The sequence below is a fragment of the Eubalaena glacialis genome, chromosome 19, assembly GCF_028564815.1.
Source record: "Eubalaena glacialis isolate mEubGla1 chromosome 19, mEubGla1.1.hap2.+ XY, whole genome shotgun sequence".
Taxonomy (NCBI): Eukaryota; Metazoa; Chordata; class Mammalia; order Artiodactyla; family Balaenidae; genus Eubalaena; species Eubalaena glacialis.
In genome coordinates, this window is record NC_083734.1 from 1,178,397 (window position 1) to 1,196,012 (window position 17,616).

Below are 17,616 nucleotides of genomic sequence, written 5' to 3' on the forward strand. Positions count from 1 at the left end.
AAAACCTCTCCTCGTCGGGCCGTCCCTCCAGATCCAGGTGCTGCCTGTTCTCTGAGCCCAAATCCGCCACGTTCTACCCCCAACACTCAGTTACTGGCCCACCTGCTCCCACAGGCAACCCCTAGCCTGACTTCTATCCCCACAGAGTCATGTCTATCCTAGAACTCGAGCACGTCTCCATTTGTGACTGTGAGGCCCCTTCACGTTGGTGCACGCATCAGGGGCTGCTCTTCTGCACTACGGTGTAATACGACATACACTGTTGTGTGTGCGTTTAGTGCGTGTATGTGTTTGTGTACATTTTAGGTGTGTGTGCATGTGTATGTGTGGGTCTGTATGTGGTTATGTGTGTGTGATGGAATGAGGCCGCACCACCCTTTCAAACACTTTCCAGCTAGCCAGCAGGTTCACAAAAAAACGTTGTTGGTGTCTGCAGGAGCAGCTCCCATCTGGGCCCCGGGCATCCCAAACCATACTTTCCATACATGCTGTGGATCCCTCCCCACGGAGCCCGCAGGCAGCAAGGAGAGGCAAGAGGCCTCAGCGGTTGCCATTGCTGTGCACGGCTGAGTAGGTTGTGAATGGCACCCTGGGGTTGTATAGTACACAACCTCGGGCCCTGCCCTGGCCCAGAGCTATGGTCTCCAAGCTCCAGCTCACTTTCTGCACTGGGCCTCACTAGGGAATAAGAACAGCCCCAGGCCTCAGCACTGAAGCAGCATCGATCCAGGAAGGGAAAGGAAGAGCCCTTCAGCATGCGGGCCTGACTCAGGGCCTCAGAGAGCATCATTCCTCATGCGTCAGAAACTGAGGTTTCAAGGAGGGTCTGGGGCTGGCAGGTCACTCAAGAGAGGATGGTGCCAGGATCCAGGCAACTGGTGTGCTCCTTTTGGTGCAGCCAAACTCTGCCTGTTGGAAGAGCCTTCATGCAGCACCCCAGTGGACCCATCAGGGTCAGGGAGCCCAGGTCACCCAGACCCAAAGCCCAGGGGACTCTAAAGTTTTGTGCAGGTAGAGAAGGGCGAGGGGGCCCAGGGGACCAGAGAGGAGATAACTGCAATCATCCAAGTCAGTGAGGATAGTGGCCTGGACCGGGTGGTGGCAGCGGGATGGAGAAACGTATTGGGGCTGAAAACAAATTTTAAGAATTTAAAGGTCAGGGTATTGCACTAGAGTGGGAGGTGAGGGAGAGAAAGGGTGCATCAGAAACGAGGTGCAGAGGTCTGGCTCGAGCACTGAGAGGCCGGCCCACTCCTTCTCCGTGAGCCTCAGTTTCCTCATCTGTAAAGCGTTGTTGACATTCTAAGTTCTAACCATCCTTGTCAGCCACTCATCACTGAGTTCTCCCATGTGTATGTGCTATGGATATGTTGATAAACTTCTGCTTGTTTTTCCCTTGTTCATCTGTCTTTTGTCAGTCCACTTTGCAGGGTACCAGCTGAAGGACCTAGGAGGATAGACGGGAAAACAATCTTTTTCCTCTCCTACATCAGAGAGGGGCTACCTCGGCTCGACACCTCTGTAGGGAACGCCGGCCACCTAAACTCACGCCCGGAATGGGTTATAACCGTGTGAGAGAGCCAGGGCAGGGGGTCAACACACAAACCTCTGGGGCTCCTTCCCCCAGGCAGAAAAACAGCAGTTCTCAAGGTGAGGCCCCCATAACTGCTTAACATCACCTGGGAACTTGTTAGAAATGCACATTTGGGGACTGCCACCAGCCAGATGAATCAGAACTCATGGTGTTGTGAGTTTAAAGAAGCCCTCTGGGAGGTTCTGATGTAGCCCACAGCCTGTTTCTGTATGGCCCTTTAGCTAAGAATGGTTTTTGCATTTTTTTAATGATTGTGGGGTGGGGGCAGAGTCAAAGGAAGAGTCATAGTTTGAGCCATGTGAAAAATATATGAAATTCGGATGTCAGTGTCCATAAATGAGGTTTTATTTGAACACAGTAACTAATAACTAACGGGTTTGCTTTCATGCTACAACAGAGCCATGCCGCTTCCAGAGACCTCACGGCCACAAAGCCTACGGTATTTATTCTCGGGCCTCTGCCGGCAAAGTTCCCCTGTCCTGCCTGACAGCAGCAAGCCTGTCTCCAAACCACTGGGCCTGCAGGGCCTGAACCCGGGCCCGCACGCCCACCAGGGCTCAGGGGAAAACCCGGGGGCATATGTACTGGGACGAGAAATATGTCCATCTCCGTGTCGCTCACCTCAAATGGAAATTTGCCGTCCTCTTCGTTTATGGATGGAGGCGATTCTGCTGCCTGCAGAATGGGGGGGTTTCTTCGTCAGTGACTTTCTGGGACCCCCGACAGTGAGGCTGCGCTCACCACCAGGAAGCTGGCATCAGCGGTTAGTGAGGAAATGTGGTTATTAATATCCCACAAATTTTTTCGCTCGTATTTTGGTAACTGCTCTGCACGAGGATGGGTTTCCTCTGCAACCATAGGTATTTCATTTTGTGCATTTCAAAATGTTATTCTGAGAAGAAGACCACAACATAGAAAAATTTAAAAGTCTGCAGGCAGTGGCTCCCTGGCACCTCACAGCCTGGGCTGACACGGAGGAGGCCTCCTGGACCCTCCCACCCCGGCCAGCCCTGCGGCAAGGCCCCAGGCCCCTCGCAGGACAGGCCAAGAACAAATACTGACATCTTACTTCCCGCGGTTCTTTCACATCTTGCGGGAGCAGCCAAAGCTGAGCCCCTACAGGGTGCCAGGCACCGGCTGTTCTGGGTGCTGGGGCTCCGTCGTGAACAAGATAGAACCAAAGCTCCCGCTCCGGAGAGGCTGACTTTCCAGGAGGAGGAGGGCGAGGCAGCAAGGCTGCCAGGGAGGCCTGAGGGAAGCTGGGTGCTGGGGAAGGAGGCCGGGCCCTGCGTGGGGTCCACGGGCCCTGGGTGGTCTTCCCTGCCCCAGCCAAGCGGCTCCTTTTGCTTCTTCCTGAGCTCTCCTACTCCAGGGCCTTTGCTAGTGCTGGTCTCTCTCTCTCTCTGGGAAGCTCCTCCCCACATACCTGGCAAACCTCTACCCACCCTTCAGATCTCAGAGGAAATGTCGCTTCCTTGGAGGACCCGCCGCCTTGGTCCCTGCAACAAGGCCTCCCCTTGCTTTACCCATGGCACCCTTTCGTGTCCCTCACTCAGGGACCACGCTGCATCGCTACTGCTGCAGCAGGCGTGGCTTGTGCGCCACCTGGACCCCTTTACCGGGATGAGCCGGGCGCCCAGGTGCTGTGTCATTTGCTAATGGCTCTCAGCTGCCCCCTCCCTGGAGAACCATTCTGGGCCAACAGGAGCCACCTTGGCCCGAAATGGCTGAGAGGCTGGACCTCCCCGCTCGGCAGGGTGGCAGTAGCCACAGGCTGGCTGCTGAGGGTACAAAAGCCCAGCCCCCGCCGGCAAGTGGGACAGCTCACATTCCCGAGCCCAGGGTCAGGCCAGCTGGCCGTCAGCTGGACCCACCTAGGCCCTTCAGCTCCTCTCCTGCTTCCGATGCTTCCCTGCCCCCAACCCCCCAGTGAATCACACGGACACGAATCCCTGTTGCAGCCTCTACTTCTGGGGACTCACACTGTTGAACGCCTGTCCCCTGAGCCCCTAGACTGACGTCAGGGGCTGGGCCTGTCCTCCTTCCTCCCAGAGTGCCAATGCCTGCCTGGCACACAGTGGCAATTCGTAAACACTTGTTGAAGGAATGGGTGGAGCTCCCGTTTCTCACGTAGGGAAACTGAGGCCCAGAGATGGCCGGTCATAAGCATTTAGGAGGCAGAAGGCCTTCGAGACCCCAGTCCAGGCTTGGGTAAGGACGGCCCGCTTCTTTGCTTTCTCGGCAGCACTGAGAGGGAAGAAAGTAGGGCCCAGAGCCCTCGGTGGGCTCAAATCCCCTGTAGCACCAAGCTCTCCACCCTTCCTGCCCCAGGCCGAGCTGCTCTCTCCTCAGCGTGGCTGGTGGCCGGGCTCTGACCCAGCTGGGTCAGTGGGAAGGTGAAGGGGGGCTGCAGGTTGGTGAGGCCTGAAGACACTTCTCTGGGTGATGAAGCCCACAGGGCCTGCCCTCCATCCACCTACCATCCGTTAGACGAATACACAGGGAGCACATCCTAGCCCTGCTCTTGGCACTGGGCACCAAGGAGTGGACGAGAGACACGGCCATCCCTGCCCTTGGGGAGCCTCTGCACGGGGGCCGGGAAGGGTGGGAGGCAGATCTGGGGGAAGAGGGATCCAGGCAGAGGGACCAGCCCTTGCAAAGGTCCTAGAGTAGGGGCAAAACGTGCTCTCAAGGAGCTAAAGCGAGGCAGGGTGCCTGGAGCAGGGGAGGGGGCAGGATGGGCAGATTCCAGGGCTGGAGAAACAGTGGGGACTCTAGTTCCAGTGTGGAAGGAAGACAGGGAGGGTTTCAGGCAGCGGGGTCAAAAGGCCTAATTCTGGTTTTGAGACCCCTCTGGTCCTGGGTGGAGGGTGGGCTGTGGGGGGATGGGGGTGTCCTTCGAGGCCCCACTGCTCTGACCTTGGTCCCTTGACACTGAAGAGAAGCCCACTTCCGACGTCCTCCCAAGTCGCAGGAGGTGGACCTGGGGAGGAGAAACCGGGGCAGACCCTCTGGCCAGGCTATCCCTCCGGCCCGGGAGGGCGGAGGCATCTGGGTCAAAGGAGCAGACGTGAAGTCCGTGAAGTCCGTGAAGTCCGCAGCGGGGGCTGGGGGCTTGAGGCCTAGCTCTGACCCCAGCTCAGATAACTACCCTCCCATTGCCCTTGAGCGAGTCCCTCACTGACCCTGAACTGACTTCCTCCGGAACAGGAAGCCCGGGCCCTGATCCCGATTCCCCGCCCACCCCACGTGTACCGGTTTTCATGCGGATTCTCTCATCCTCAGGGAGGCAGGAAAGAGCAGAGGCAGCCAGTGGTGACGGCCACACACAGAGGGGGACCTGGCTGCGTCGCCCCTACCCGAAGACCTGTGTTCAAACAGGAGAGCACGGGTCCAAAGCACTCGCTGCACGAAGGGCTTCTCTCCTCCATTCTTTTCAACAAGTCTGCGAGCTGGCCGTTGTTAGGAACACCCTTTTCCACCGATGGAGAGACTGAGACCGGAGGGGAAAGGAAGCCACTACTCAAGATCACTGAGCAAGTGCGTGGCCTGGCGTCTGACCCGGGGTCCCAGCCAGGACGGGCCCTGAGGGACTCCTGAGCTCCGGCTGGGGCCAGGTCCTCCTGCCAGAGGCCCGACCTGTCAGTGCTGTGGAAATAGCTCTCAGGGGAGCGGGGGAGGCCACAACTGGCTTAGACTCCGGTATTGGGGTCGCAGGGAAAGCTTCAGGGCCAGGGGAGGAAAGCCCCCACCCCACATAAAGCCAACCATCTCCAGGTCCGACTCACGGGACATCCGCCAAGAAGTCCTCGCAACCACCCCAGCCCCTCCCATCACCCGGCTTCTTATCCTGTGGTCTGGAATGTCATCTGGACCCCATGGCATGAGGGCCCCGGTCCTTCACTGCCACAGAGGAGGTCTCCACTCAGGGAATGTTTGGGCAAAGGGAAGGACTCTCTCCCTGGGGGCTACTTCCAGAAGCCACCGGAGCCCTCGGGGCGACGATGTTCTCCTTTGCCCGGAACGGGCTGTGCACGTGCACGCTGCTCTCCGTGACGGCGGCACCTGCCTGCCCTCCGGCCCCATCGCCCCAGCCTCAACCACCCCAGCGCCCACACGCCCCCCGGCTTCCTGTCCGCCGGTGAGAAGCAGGGCTGCCTCGAGCTGGGGGCCCAGACCGCGCCTGCCCTGCCCTCATCAAACCCTTGCAGAAGAAAGGAAAGGGGAGCACGGGCCCGGGGAGGGCAAGACAGGGGCGCAAGTCCAGGCAAGGCGGGCGGTCTGGCACACTCGGGCCGCGTGGAGAGGACGGTGGTGGCGGGGGGCGGGAGGGTGAAGGCGTGTGCGACGGCCTGAAAAGCACGCGGGGGTCCTCGAGGAGGCCAGTTCTGTCCTCTCCCCACTCCCCCGCCGGCCTCTGGGGAGCCCCCCAGCCCAGGACACGGCCGGGGGGGGTGGAGGCAGCACGAACACCAGCACCCGCCGCACCAGGCGGGGCCTTTCAAACACACGTCTGCACGCGGTGGCACTCCGAGAGATCAAAATGGTTTAATGCGGTCTAGTCTTGTGGCCTACGTCTTTAGATACTGCTGTGTATTGAAAATAACATGAAAATTCTCCAGTTTCACCATTTAAAATAGATTTGACATCGATTTGACCTGTGCAGGGGCCTCCTTCCCACCAGGCCCCCTGCCCCCGCCAGGACCCTCAGGTGGCACAGCACCAGCAGGTACGGGGGGGGCAGGGGGCGCCGTGCTCTGAGACACTCGCCCGTCTCGACACACGACCTCCGGGACCCGGGCGGGTCCGCGAACGCACACACGCCACCCCCAGCAGGCAGGCACAGCCCTGCTGACGGAGCCCGGCACACACACGGACGTGCGTTCGTGGACAAATGCACACAGGCCTCCTACATGCAACTGCGTGCAAACGCTCACCTTTGGAGGCCAAGTCCTCACATACACGTGTAGCTGTCACCTTGTGCCCAGGTACACAGAAGCCTCACCCTGTCACACGTGCTCCACGCCTGCCCACGTGGACAGAATCGGGGCAGAGGGCTGGTGGGACCACGGCCGGTGTCCGTCCTGAGTACTGTGTGCCCAGCCCCACAGCCTGGTAGACATTTAAACCAACGCCTGCATATACAACGAGCACACAAACAGACCTATGGGTAGATACACACATAACTATGTGAGTCTGTGTGCATTTACACACATGTATACATCATGTATAGACACCATCAGCCCAGGTTCACACATGTACGGAGCTCGTCGTGGGCACACATCTGCACAGCACTCCCATGTACACTCGTGCACTTACAGGAAAAGCCATAATTGGACACGTTTTACTGGCACACGGATGAGATGATTCCACACAGGAATTCACGCCTCGGTGCTCACACACGTATTTTGTCCCCAGGCCCCTCCCCACGTAAGCAGCTCAGCGTCTCGGGGCAGAGGGCGCCTCAGCCAGCTCCAGCCTCTGCACCACTGGGTCCAGGCTGTCGAGAAACTTCCCGGAAATACCACTGCCGGGGGCGGCGGGGTCAGGAGCAGGTTTGTACACCCACCCGCTCAGCACACAGGCCACACGTAACATACACACGTGCTCGGCGCACACACAACACACGGCACAGCGCACACTCACTGGGTTCACACGTTCCACGCCCCACACACGGGCACACGCACCCCAGGGACCACGTGATCCTGCCTCCGCACACACGGCTCCTCCCATCCGCCCTCCCGCTTCAAGGGCACTAAAGAGGGAGGCTATTTTGGTCTTCAGCACAAGCAATAAATAAATAAATAAATAAATAAATAAATAAATAAATAAACACAGAGGAGGCAAAAAGAGGGCAGCGGAGTTTGAAAACGCAGCATCTGCCTTTGGTGAGAGATGAAAGGCAGCTCGGGGAGGCCCTCCTGCAGGGTCTGCGGCCTGAGCCGTCCAGCGTGGGCCTGGGAGGGGGATAGGCCCGAGAGGAGGCGCCCTAGGCCACCCGAGACAGCTAGGGCCTTGGGGGACCCAGGGCCCCCGGGGCTCTGCCCTGGTGGGGTGAGTGGAGGGCTGGCCCAACAGGACCATGTGCCAGCCCCGAGCGACCAGGGCCACCTGCCACCCACCTGGCAACCACAGGGACTCCACATCACCGCCCAGGACTAAGGCTGAGGAAGCAGGGGCTCAGGCCAGGAAGGGGCAGAGGCCTGTCCAGCAGATCCTGAGAGGAACGAGGCCTCTGCCTGCCTCGGGCGGACCCTTCTGACTCTTCCTGACCGGAAGTTAGGGTGGCGTCTGAGGCCCGGGCAGGGCTTTCTGGGTGGGAATACACAGCCGGTGCCCGGACCCTGCACGGCCCCTGACTTCAGGGCCAGGCCTCCCGCTGTTGCAGGGGCTGGAGGAGGGGAGAGGCAGAAGCCCCCACTGCAGCCCCTGGCCCCTCCTTGCCCCTCGCCCATCTGCACTCGGCCTCTGTCTCCTAACTTGGGCCGGAGCCCTGGCATCTCCTGGTGGTGAGCTGGCCCGCGGCAGCCTGGATAGGCAGGCTGGGGCTCTCTAATGACTGACCGGCTTGGTCATTTGTGAGGACAGCGCTCTCAGCAGTCCTGGGAGGGGCCCAGGCTCCGCCCTGACAGCTGTTTCCTTCGCCAGGAACGAGCCTGCGTTGGGCAGCTCTTGGGCTGGCAGAGGCAAGAGCCAGTGACAAATCAGGGGGCCCGAGCCGCTACCTGACCGAGGTGCCCAGATGTGGGTGCTGACCAGCCCACGGCTCTCCTAGGACGTTCCTGTGCGTTCGGCACCAGGGCACAGCCTGGCTGAGCCCCACCCAGGCTCACCTCTGCTGCCCACCTTGGGGGGATGGGTGCCGGCTCGGCCTGGCCTCCGCAGACAGAGGGCCATGGTGGAGCCGGGGGCAGCAGGGAGGATGGGTGAGTCCAATAAAAACAGTGACAACTGGAGCCAGACCCCCCAGGGTCTCTAAGGCACAACTCATGCTGGGGCCCCGCGGGGACGGGCTGAAACACTTCCTTGGAGTCGGGGAAGCTGGCCCCCCTTCCCATGGAGCCATCCACCCCTACGTTCCCCAGCTGCCCCTCTCTGGGGAAGGGGGTGGAGGCCACGGGGCAGAAAAGGAGGGAGAATCCGGCGGGCTGGGGTCGTGGAGGGTGGGTGGGGCTGGGTGGGGGGGGAGCAGACCTTCCACTGCAGGCAGGTCCCATCCCGGCCCTGAGATGCACCTCAAAGGAGGTACAGAGTCAAACTTAAAAATCTCAGACTGGATTCTTCCCGGCCCTGACTCCCACCCCAGTGACACTGAAAAGCTTTTGTTATGATCATTAACAAGGTCTTGGTTTTGCCATCACAAAGGAAATCCAGTTCACCCCGTGAGCATAGAGCACAACGGGGTGGGGAGGCGGGGTTGACCTCCGTGCTTGCCCTCAGGCCACGTGCCCGGCCTTCATGGAAGAGAGGCTAGCCCAGCCTCGGGAACCTTCTGGAAACCCCACCCAGCTACTTGCATCCTGGCAGACTAATGGAATTCTAATTGTCCTTTCCCACCCCCCTCAAATTATAAAACTGTTTTTCAATCACATGTTAATTTTTTTTGTAAACAGTCTTAAACTAAGGTTGAGAAAGCCAAAACCCGGTGTTTCTCCCCAAGTTAAAAACCAGCGAGGTGCACTGCAGCCTGCCGGCCTTCGCCCACAGAGGCCGGGCAGCTGGTGAGCCGTTTCTGGAGAGGCTGTGGCTCCCCCCTGAGGCAGAAGCCCCCAGCTCCTGTGGCCCGCCCCCCCCCCGCCCCCGGGGAGGCCACCTCCCCGCCCCCAGGCCTGCTCTGGCCTCAGAGGCCACTCAGGCCACCCGCTCTCCCACCAACATTCCCAGGCCGCTGTGAAGAAATGTAAAACATCTAAAACGCTACTGAGTCTGCAATCAGGGCCCAAGCCCATTCCGCTCTGGCCCGGGGCCCTCGCGGGACTCGGGGCCTTTCCCCAGCGGGGCGGATGCTGCACCTTGGCCGCTGGCGGCTCAGATCTCGGACTCCCGTCTGTAGGGCCGCTGATCGAGGGCGGTGCCGGCCTGGGGTCTGTCAAAGTCGCGCCTGGCCTGGGGGCCGTGGCCGTCCTGCTCTCCATCCGCCTCGTCCTCCTCGTCGCGGCTCAGGAAGGCCAGCTCGTTCTCGTAGCAGAAGGAGTTGGCGCTGGGCAGCAGGAACTTGTTCTCCACCAGGTCCTTGGCGCTGCAGCGGGGCGTGGACGGCACCTCATATGTCTTGTGGAAGTGCGAGTAGTCGATCTTGTACTGGTTCTTCTCCTCGAAGAGGACAGGCTCGAAGCGGTGGCCCCACAGGATCTCGTTGGCCAGGTAGGAGCTGCGGGCCTGTGTGGTCATGGCCGTAGCCTCCACCATGCCCTCCAGGATGACCACAATCTCAAAGTCGTCCGTCTCCAGGTCCTGCCGGCTGATGCCAAACAGCGGGCTGGTCTCGTCGATCTCGTGCAGGATGGTGATGGGCGACACGAGGAAGATGCGGTCCAGGCCCTTGTCGAAGCCGACGTCGATGTCGATCTGGTCCAGCGGGATGTACTCGCCCTCCTCCGTGACCCGGGGCTTGATGAGCTGGGCCCGCACGTGGGCCTCCACGATGTGGCTCTTGCGCAGGTTGCCCACGCGCCACATGAGGCAGAGCTTGCCGTCGCGCAGCGCCACTACCGCGTTGTGGCTGAACAGCAGCGTCTGGGCGCGCTTCTTGGGCCGTGCCATCTTGGCCATGATGGCGCCGATCATGAAGGAGTCGATGATGCAGCCCACGATGGACTGTGCCACCACCATGAACACGGCCACCGGGCACTCCTCGGTCACGCAGCGCAGCCCGTAGCCAATGGTGGTCTGCGTCTCAATGGAGAAGAGGAAGGCCGCCATGAAGCCGTGCACCTGCAGCACGCAGGGCGTGCGGCCGCGGCCCTCGGCCGGCTCCAGGTCCCCGTGGGCCACGGCGATGACCCAGAAGATGATGCCGAACAGCAGCCAGGAGGCAAGGAAGGCCAGCGAGAAGATGAGCAGCATGTACCGCCAGCGGATGTCCACGCAGGTGGTGAACATGTCGGCCAGGTAGCGCTGCGACTTCTCGTCCATGTTGGCGAACTCGATGTTGCACTGGCCGTTCTTCTTGACGAAGCGGTTCCGGCATCTGCGCCGAGTGTGCACCTTGCCATTGCCGAAGCCATTGGCGCCCGACATGGTGACCAGGTGCAGCCCGTCCTCCTCGGACGACACGATGCTGTAGGGGTTGGCACGGCCAGATGCGGTCATCCCGGGGGCGGGGGCGGTGGGACCCCAGCTCGCCCCCGGGCCGGCTCCAGGCAGGGCAGCTCCTGCAACAGAGGGGACAGCGGGCTGGCAGTGAGGCCGGCAGAGCAGCCACCCCGCCTGCGCCTCCGCCCCGACCCGGCCTCACCCACAACCAGCTCCTGGCCCTCCCTTCCACCCCAGCCAGCTCCTCGGCCACCTCCACTCTCCCGGCTGCTCCAGACGAGAAGCCTGGGTTCTTCCTCAGTTTCCCTTTCTCCCACCAAGGGCTCTGCTTGCAAAGATATTCAGGATCCAGCCCCTTCTCCTACCTCCCGGCCTGAGCCCCTGGCATCACCCGCCGAGAGCAGCGTGATGGCCACCTCGCCAGCCTCCCCACTCCCACCCTGGTGCCAGTGCCCACGGCAGCCACCAGGAGTCAGTCCATCCTCCGCTGGGACCCCTCAGATCTCACCTCCAGTCTCGCCCTTGCTCGCCCCCAGGCCCACCTGGACACCCTCCTCCCAGGCCCTGGCTTTTATGCCACAAGGGTGTCTCAGGGCCTCCCTGCACCTGGAAAAACTGTGCACCCCACCCAGGACCTCATGGTAATCCCATTGCACCGACCTCTGACCTCGTAACGGTAGTAATAACAACAGCAATGGCTCGCTGGGGCTGCACCCACCGTCCCACCACGAGACCGTGAGTCCCTGAGCGCAGGGGGTTTGCTGTTTGTTCGCTGCTGTCTCACCCCCAGGGCCTAGACCTGGGCATGACAGACACCTCAAGCCGGGCCCCACCCATCCTCCTGAGGCTCACGCTATCCCCGCAGGTGCCCACTCTCGCTGCCCATATGCTATGCTCGTGGCCACCCCATCACCAGAGGTGGCTAGGAGGTGGCCCACGAGTCAGCACCCAGGGGGCTCACTGACTACGGACCTCAGCCCGGGGGCCTCCGCCACCCCGCCTTCCTCAGCGCTAAACAAGAGCAGGTGGGGAGCACTCAGAAGACCCCTGTCCTCAGCCCACTCGGCAGAGCACCGGGCTGGCACACATACTCACACACGGGGCGGTCCCAGGGCACGCTCCACGGCACCGCTCCCCGGACTCACGCCTGGGGGCAGGCACCCAGGCCCCAGACGCGCAGGCCGGTGGCCACCCCTCCCCCGGTGCCCCGCTGGCTCTGGGCTGGCCTGTCAGTGCCCGGCTGAGGCATCTGCAGACCGGAGACCCCGACACCACTTGGCCCCGCGGGCACTGAGGCCGTCTGGCCGTCCGCGTCCGGTGCCCCGCGGGAATGGCATGGCAGGGTGCTGAAGAGGTGGGCCTGCACCCCCTACGGATGGACCCCACGCCCCCCGACCCCCACCAGTCTCACGACGGGGTCAGAGCTAGTTGAGCCTCGGAGTGCTCACGTGTGATGGGACGCCGAGGCCCCAGAGAAGGTCCAGGGTGGCCCGGCCAGGAGAGAGGAGGCAGCGGCACTGGCACCCGCCCTGGTCTGTGGGACGGGGTGACCTCTGACCTCCGTTCCAAACACTCACGGCCAGCCAGGCTGCAGACCCCTCCCAGGGTGTGTCACTGGGTCCCCGGGTCTGGCAGGCACAGGGCGCTCCCTGCTGCCTGAAACAGCTTACCCACCCACAGGGACGGCAGGCCAGACGTGTCAGCAAACGCTCCTGTGTCACCCTGTCAGAAGCCCACGAGGCAGCTACCGTGGCTACTTCTACCCTCTGGATGGCGGCTCGGAGAGGTCAAGTGGCTTCCGCAAAGCCACACAACCACTAGGCAGGACAGCTGGGCTCAGAGCCACTGCTGTCTAACACAAGGTCTCCCACCACGGGGACCCCAGGCTCTGCGGCGGCCTCCGCTCAGGCTGCCATCCTTCCCCCACGGCTGCTCCAGCCGACAGCCTCTCCCTGGGTCTGAGGAGCTGAGGCCTCAGGCCGTAGTGGTGGACACGGCCCCTGCCCGGTCCAGGAGCCGGTGGGGGTGGGAACCCCGTGGACTGTGCCAGGAGGACAGCTCAGCCCTAGACTCCTGGGCCTTCCAGGGGGAGGTGGCCAGGCCTGGGGCACGCAGATGCCAGCAGCAGGCCACCGGATCACCGGGGGCAGGTCTGTGTGGCCGGGAGGCCTTGAGGGACGTCCAGCGGGTCATGGCTGTTCCAGGTGGGGCTCTGAGCAGCTCGAGGCCTGTGGGGGACAGAATCGCAAGACTCAAAGGCCAGAGGAGCCCAGCCTGGCACACTGCTCCCAGCAGCTGGGCAGCCTCCCACCTGGCCAGCTCACAGACAGGTGGGCGTGTCACAGTGGCCACCGGCACCTCTGCCTGGGCTGGGCGCCGGGGCCGCACCCAGCCTGTGCTGCACAGTCCTGGGAACCCCTCTTCTCCTGGTCTTCCTCCTAAAGCCACAGCGGAAATCAACAGGTCACATTCGCAGCCACTCCCCCACTTCTCAGAGCTGGAAACTGGTACTCGGAGCAAAGTCACCTGGGCGAAGTCCCCTGAAGCCGAGGAGCAGAGACACAGCGGGCGGCTCTGTGTGCACGCGTGTGTGCATACGTATGCGTGCATGAGACGCCAAGGGTGGGGGGAGTACCTCGCGGGCGCTTAGCGAGCACACCACCATAGAGAAAGGCCGCGAAGAGGATCCACCGTAGCAGCCCCGGCACCACAAACCTGCCAAACGTCCAGGGACCCTCCACACACCCAAGGCAAGAAGGTTACAGGGCTCTGTGGTCTTTAAGGACTCGGTTTAAGAAATGTGGGGGACTTCCCTGGCGGTCCAGTGGTTAGGGCTCTGCACTTCCACTGCAGGGGGCCCGGGTGTGATCCCTGGTCGGGGGACTAAGATCCCGCAAGCCGTGTAGCATGACCAAAAAAAAAAAAAGAAGAAAGAAAGAAAGAAAAAGAAATGACGGACAAGATTCTCAACCAGCGATGTGCGGTCCCGTGTGGCTCCTGCTCAATGGGTGCATACAGTTAGATCAGATAGAAAGGAAACTAGATTTGCTTTGCTGGAAGAGGCTTTAGCAAGCAAGGAGGCCAGCTCCCCATTTTATAGATGGGAAAACTGAGGCTGAGACTTGTCCCAGGTCACAAAACACCTTGTGGGCCAGGATGAGATAGATGGTAAAGACAATAATTAAGACTACGTTGGTCAGAAGCCCAGGTTGGCCAGTGGGGGTCCCAGGCGTTGCTGGGAGGGAAAGGGGAGAGAGGCACTAGGGTCCCCTACCTGAGCCAGCCTAGGCGACTTCAGACTGGAGACTGGGAGTGAGGCAGGCCCAGCAGGCTGGACCCAGAGACTCCGAGGGGAGGGGGAGCTGTCCCGAGCCCAGCGTCTCCAGGGCCCGCGTCCCTGCCCCGCCGACCACAGCGCTTGTGCACACAGCCTCCTGGCACCCGGCAGGCTTGGCGCACCAGCAGGGCCTGGGCTGGGAGCTTTTAGGGAGGCAGCTAACACATGACCTGCGGGCCAAGAGTCATCGCGAAGTGCCCCCGGATGGAGCAGGACACCCCATGCCAGGTCCCCCGAGGCTCTGGGCCTCAGGCTTCAGCAACGTCCGGAGGAGACCAGGGCAAGGCCAAGAAAGCACTGGCTAGTCGGATCAATGGAGGGGGCATCAAGGAGGAGCTCAATGTCCCCCTCCCTCGGGGGGCCTCCCAGGTGGCAGGACCCCTTCATAGGGATGAATGAGCAGAGTAACCAGTATTTATCAAGTGCTTACCACCTGCCAGGCACTGAGAGCTCAAGTAGCTCACGCAATCCCTTATTATGACTTTCTGGATGAGGAAACTGAAGCTCAGAAAGCTTGAGTCACTTACCCAGGGTCACACAGCCTTTCAGGAGTGAGCTCCTAGTCTGGGGGGGTAGGAGAGAACTCAACCCCCCATTCCCCTAGGCCCCAAGGCCAGACTGTGGACATGACACTGTATTCCAAGCCTCAGTCCTCAGGGTCCCTGCAATGCCACGTGGTGATAAGACACAAATAACCCCAATCTGAGCACATGAAAGCAGAGGTAAGACCCTCACCAGCACCCCTGATCTGTGGCCATTCAGGCCCTGCTTGGAACATCCAGGGACAGGGCACTCACTACCTCATGGTCAAGTCCTTCCAAGTCCATGGTCTCGCGGAAGAATCCTTAAAAATCACTTGTTTCAGGGAAAGCCAGCGTGCAGCCACCTACACCTCCTCCCCAGCCCGTGCCCAAGGCAGACATACTGAGCCCTCACAGAGCGTTTCCTCACTGCACCCTGTGGTGGCCTCAGCATCTTATCCAGCCACTACCCAGCAGACTTAGCACAAGAGCTTGCAAAATCCAATCCTTCATCTGCAGGCGGGAAGACGGAAGCTCCAAGAAGGGCGCCCTTGCTCAGTCACACAGGAAGTGAGAGGCATGGGCCAGGCCTGGAGGGTGCACTGCAGTGAGACAGGGCAGCTCAGGGGCGGCAGGCTCCAAGGACTGGGGCGCAGAGGTGGGGGGGCACTCCCGGTGGGGAGGGGAGAACAGGCTGGCACCTCAGGGTCCAGTGAGGAGGCTGAGGCCGGCTGGGGAGAGCCAAGAGCTGGCCTGGACACGAGGTGGAGGGTTAGGGGGCCGACACTTCTGTTCTCACACTCCGGAGAGACAACGGTCATCTCCTGTGCCCGCCCACCTTTCCCAGACACATTCCCTCCCCCTCCCCAAAACATTCAGCCGGCCTCAGTCACCCATGGCCTGCAAACGTTTGGGGTCAACACTGTGCAGGCCTTCTGGGCCAGGCCCCTGCGAGGCCCCTGTGAGGCCTGAGGAGAGACGTGTCGCGTTGTGCTGGGGATGGGAATGGCTGGTGCTTGGCTGGCCCCGGGCCCTCACCACTTCGAGGCCCACCTGCCCAGTTTCCAACCACCAACACCCGAAAGCTTGCTCTGCCCATGCACCGGCATGCCAGGGAGTTAATGCCCCAGGAGCAGCTCCCTACCACAACGGGCATATTCGGGGCACCTGCTCTACTCGGCCTCCCAAGGCCCCTCAGCTCCTGGGCCCTCCTCGCAGGCCTCGGGGGTGCCTCCACAGCGGAGACTCCTGAACCCGAGCTCCCCGGCCGTGTCCCACAGCACCACGTGGCCAGCATGCTTCTCCTCTTCTCCAAAGCTTCCTCCCCCTTCCCTCCACTCCTCCCCACCGAGTCTCCTTCTTTCTCCCTCCCCCTTCTCCCCCTCCCCCTCCTCCTCCACCCCTAGGGGGTCACTGGGCAGTCCAACCACTTCCCCAGTTACCCCAGCCACAAGCCTGGCCTGCTCCCTCTCCTTTAGCCCCCAAGTCCACTCCCTTCCCAGGTCCTGTGTATTTTATCTCCAGAACGATCAAAGCTGCCCGCCCACTCCTCGCCCACAGACACGTCCTGTGCAGGCCACTCCTATCTACACAGCAACAGGCTCCCGAGGGTCTTCCCGTGGTGAGCCTTGCCCCATGCGGGCCAAACTCCAAGTCACAGCTAATGGGAATGCTGGAAATCCTCCTCTATCAGTCAGGAATCAGCAGAAGCCCACCGCTTTCATGAAGCCCTTTTACATTCTCTGGCCCTGGGCTTCTCCTGTTTGGACCAGAAGCTACTTTCCACCTTGTGTGAGAGTTGGCCTTGCCTGGGCCCCAGCTCTGGCCAACCTCAGAGGTCCAGAGAGGCTGGTGCAGGCCTGGCACAGTGGGGGCACCCAGGAAATGCTCACTGTTCAGACAAAGACGAGGGATTAAGCTGCTGAACAGAGGGATGGATGAGGAGATGGATGAATCAATGAATGGGGAGACAGTTACATGTACAGGTGGGTGGTCAAGTGTGTGGATGGATAAACAGGGCTGACGGACGGGGATGGATGGATAGAGGGTGACTAGAGGGATGGTTCGTTTAGGTGGGTGAAAAATGGTTAGATGAGTTGGGCGAATGGATTAGTGAATGGATGAATAGATGGATGGATGAGTGGATGGATGGATGAGTGGATGAGTGGATGGATGGATTGAGTGGATGGATGGGTGGATGGATGAGTGGATGGATGGATGGATGGATTGAGTGGATGGAGGGATGGATTGATGGATGAGTGGATGGATGGATGGATGGATTGAGTGGATGGATGGATGGATGGATGGACGGACGGACGGACGGACGGGTGAGTGAATGGACGGATGAGTGGATGGATGGATGGATGGATAGATTGAGTGGACGGATGGATGGGTGGGTGGATGGACAGATGAATAGATGGATGGGTAGGTGGGTGGCTGCATGGCTGGGGGGATGAATGGATGGAAAGATGGCTGGCTGGGTTGGGTGGGTGGGTGGGTGGGTGGATAGTTAGATGGATGGGGGGATGTGTGGAACTAATGGATGGATAATGGGTGAGTGAGAGGTCAAACAGGAGGGTGGATGGGTGAGTGGGTAGGTGGACACAGAGATGAGTGGGTGGGAGGGGGCACAGATGAGCATCTGGCTGGACGGATGACTGCGTGGACAGGTGCATATCCGCGACCTTAATCTTACCTCTGGAATCCTGTCTTCTAAGTGACGGTGCTCACCAGGCAAGTGACTGTCTTCAAGGCTGCACTAGCAGCGGCTGCCATTTCCCAGGCACCAGCTGGAGAGGACTCAGCGGCTGGAAGACCCTGAAGTTAACAGAGCACGGTTACCATTCTCCTGGGGGGAGCTCATCGGTCACAAACCTCCACACAAACCCCCATTTCTGCTTGCTTTGCCC

At 60.8% G+C, this 17,616-nt stretch overlaps 1 protein-coding gene across 1 annotated transcript; it reads right to left on the minus strand.

Moving 5' to 3' along the window:
* Window positions 1-9,551: 9,551 nt before the first annotated feature.
* Window positions 9,552-10,906, minus strand: KCNJ12 (potassium inwardly rectifying channel subfamily J member 12). The gene has a single exon (XM_061175498.1). The coding sequence runs from the start codon at window positions 10,904-10,906 to the stop codon at window positions 9,623-9,625; it is 1,284 nt and encodes a 427-aa protein (XP_061031481.1). The 3' UTR covers window positions 9,552-9,622.
* Between the last annotated feature and the right edge of the window lie 6,710 nt (window positions 10,907-17,616).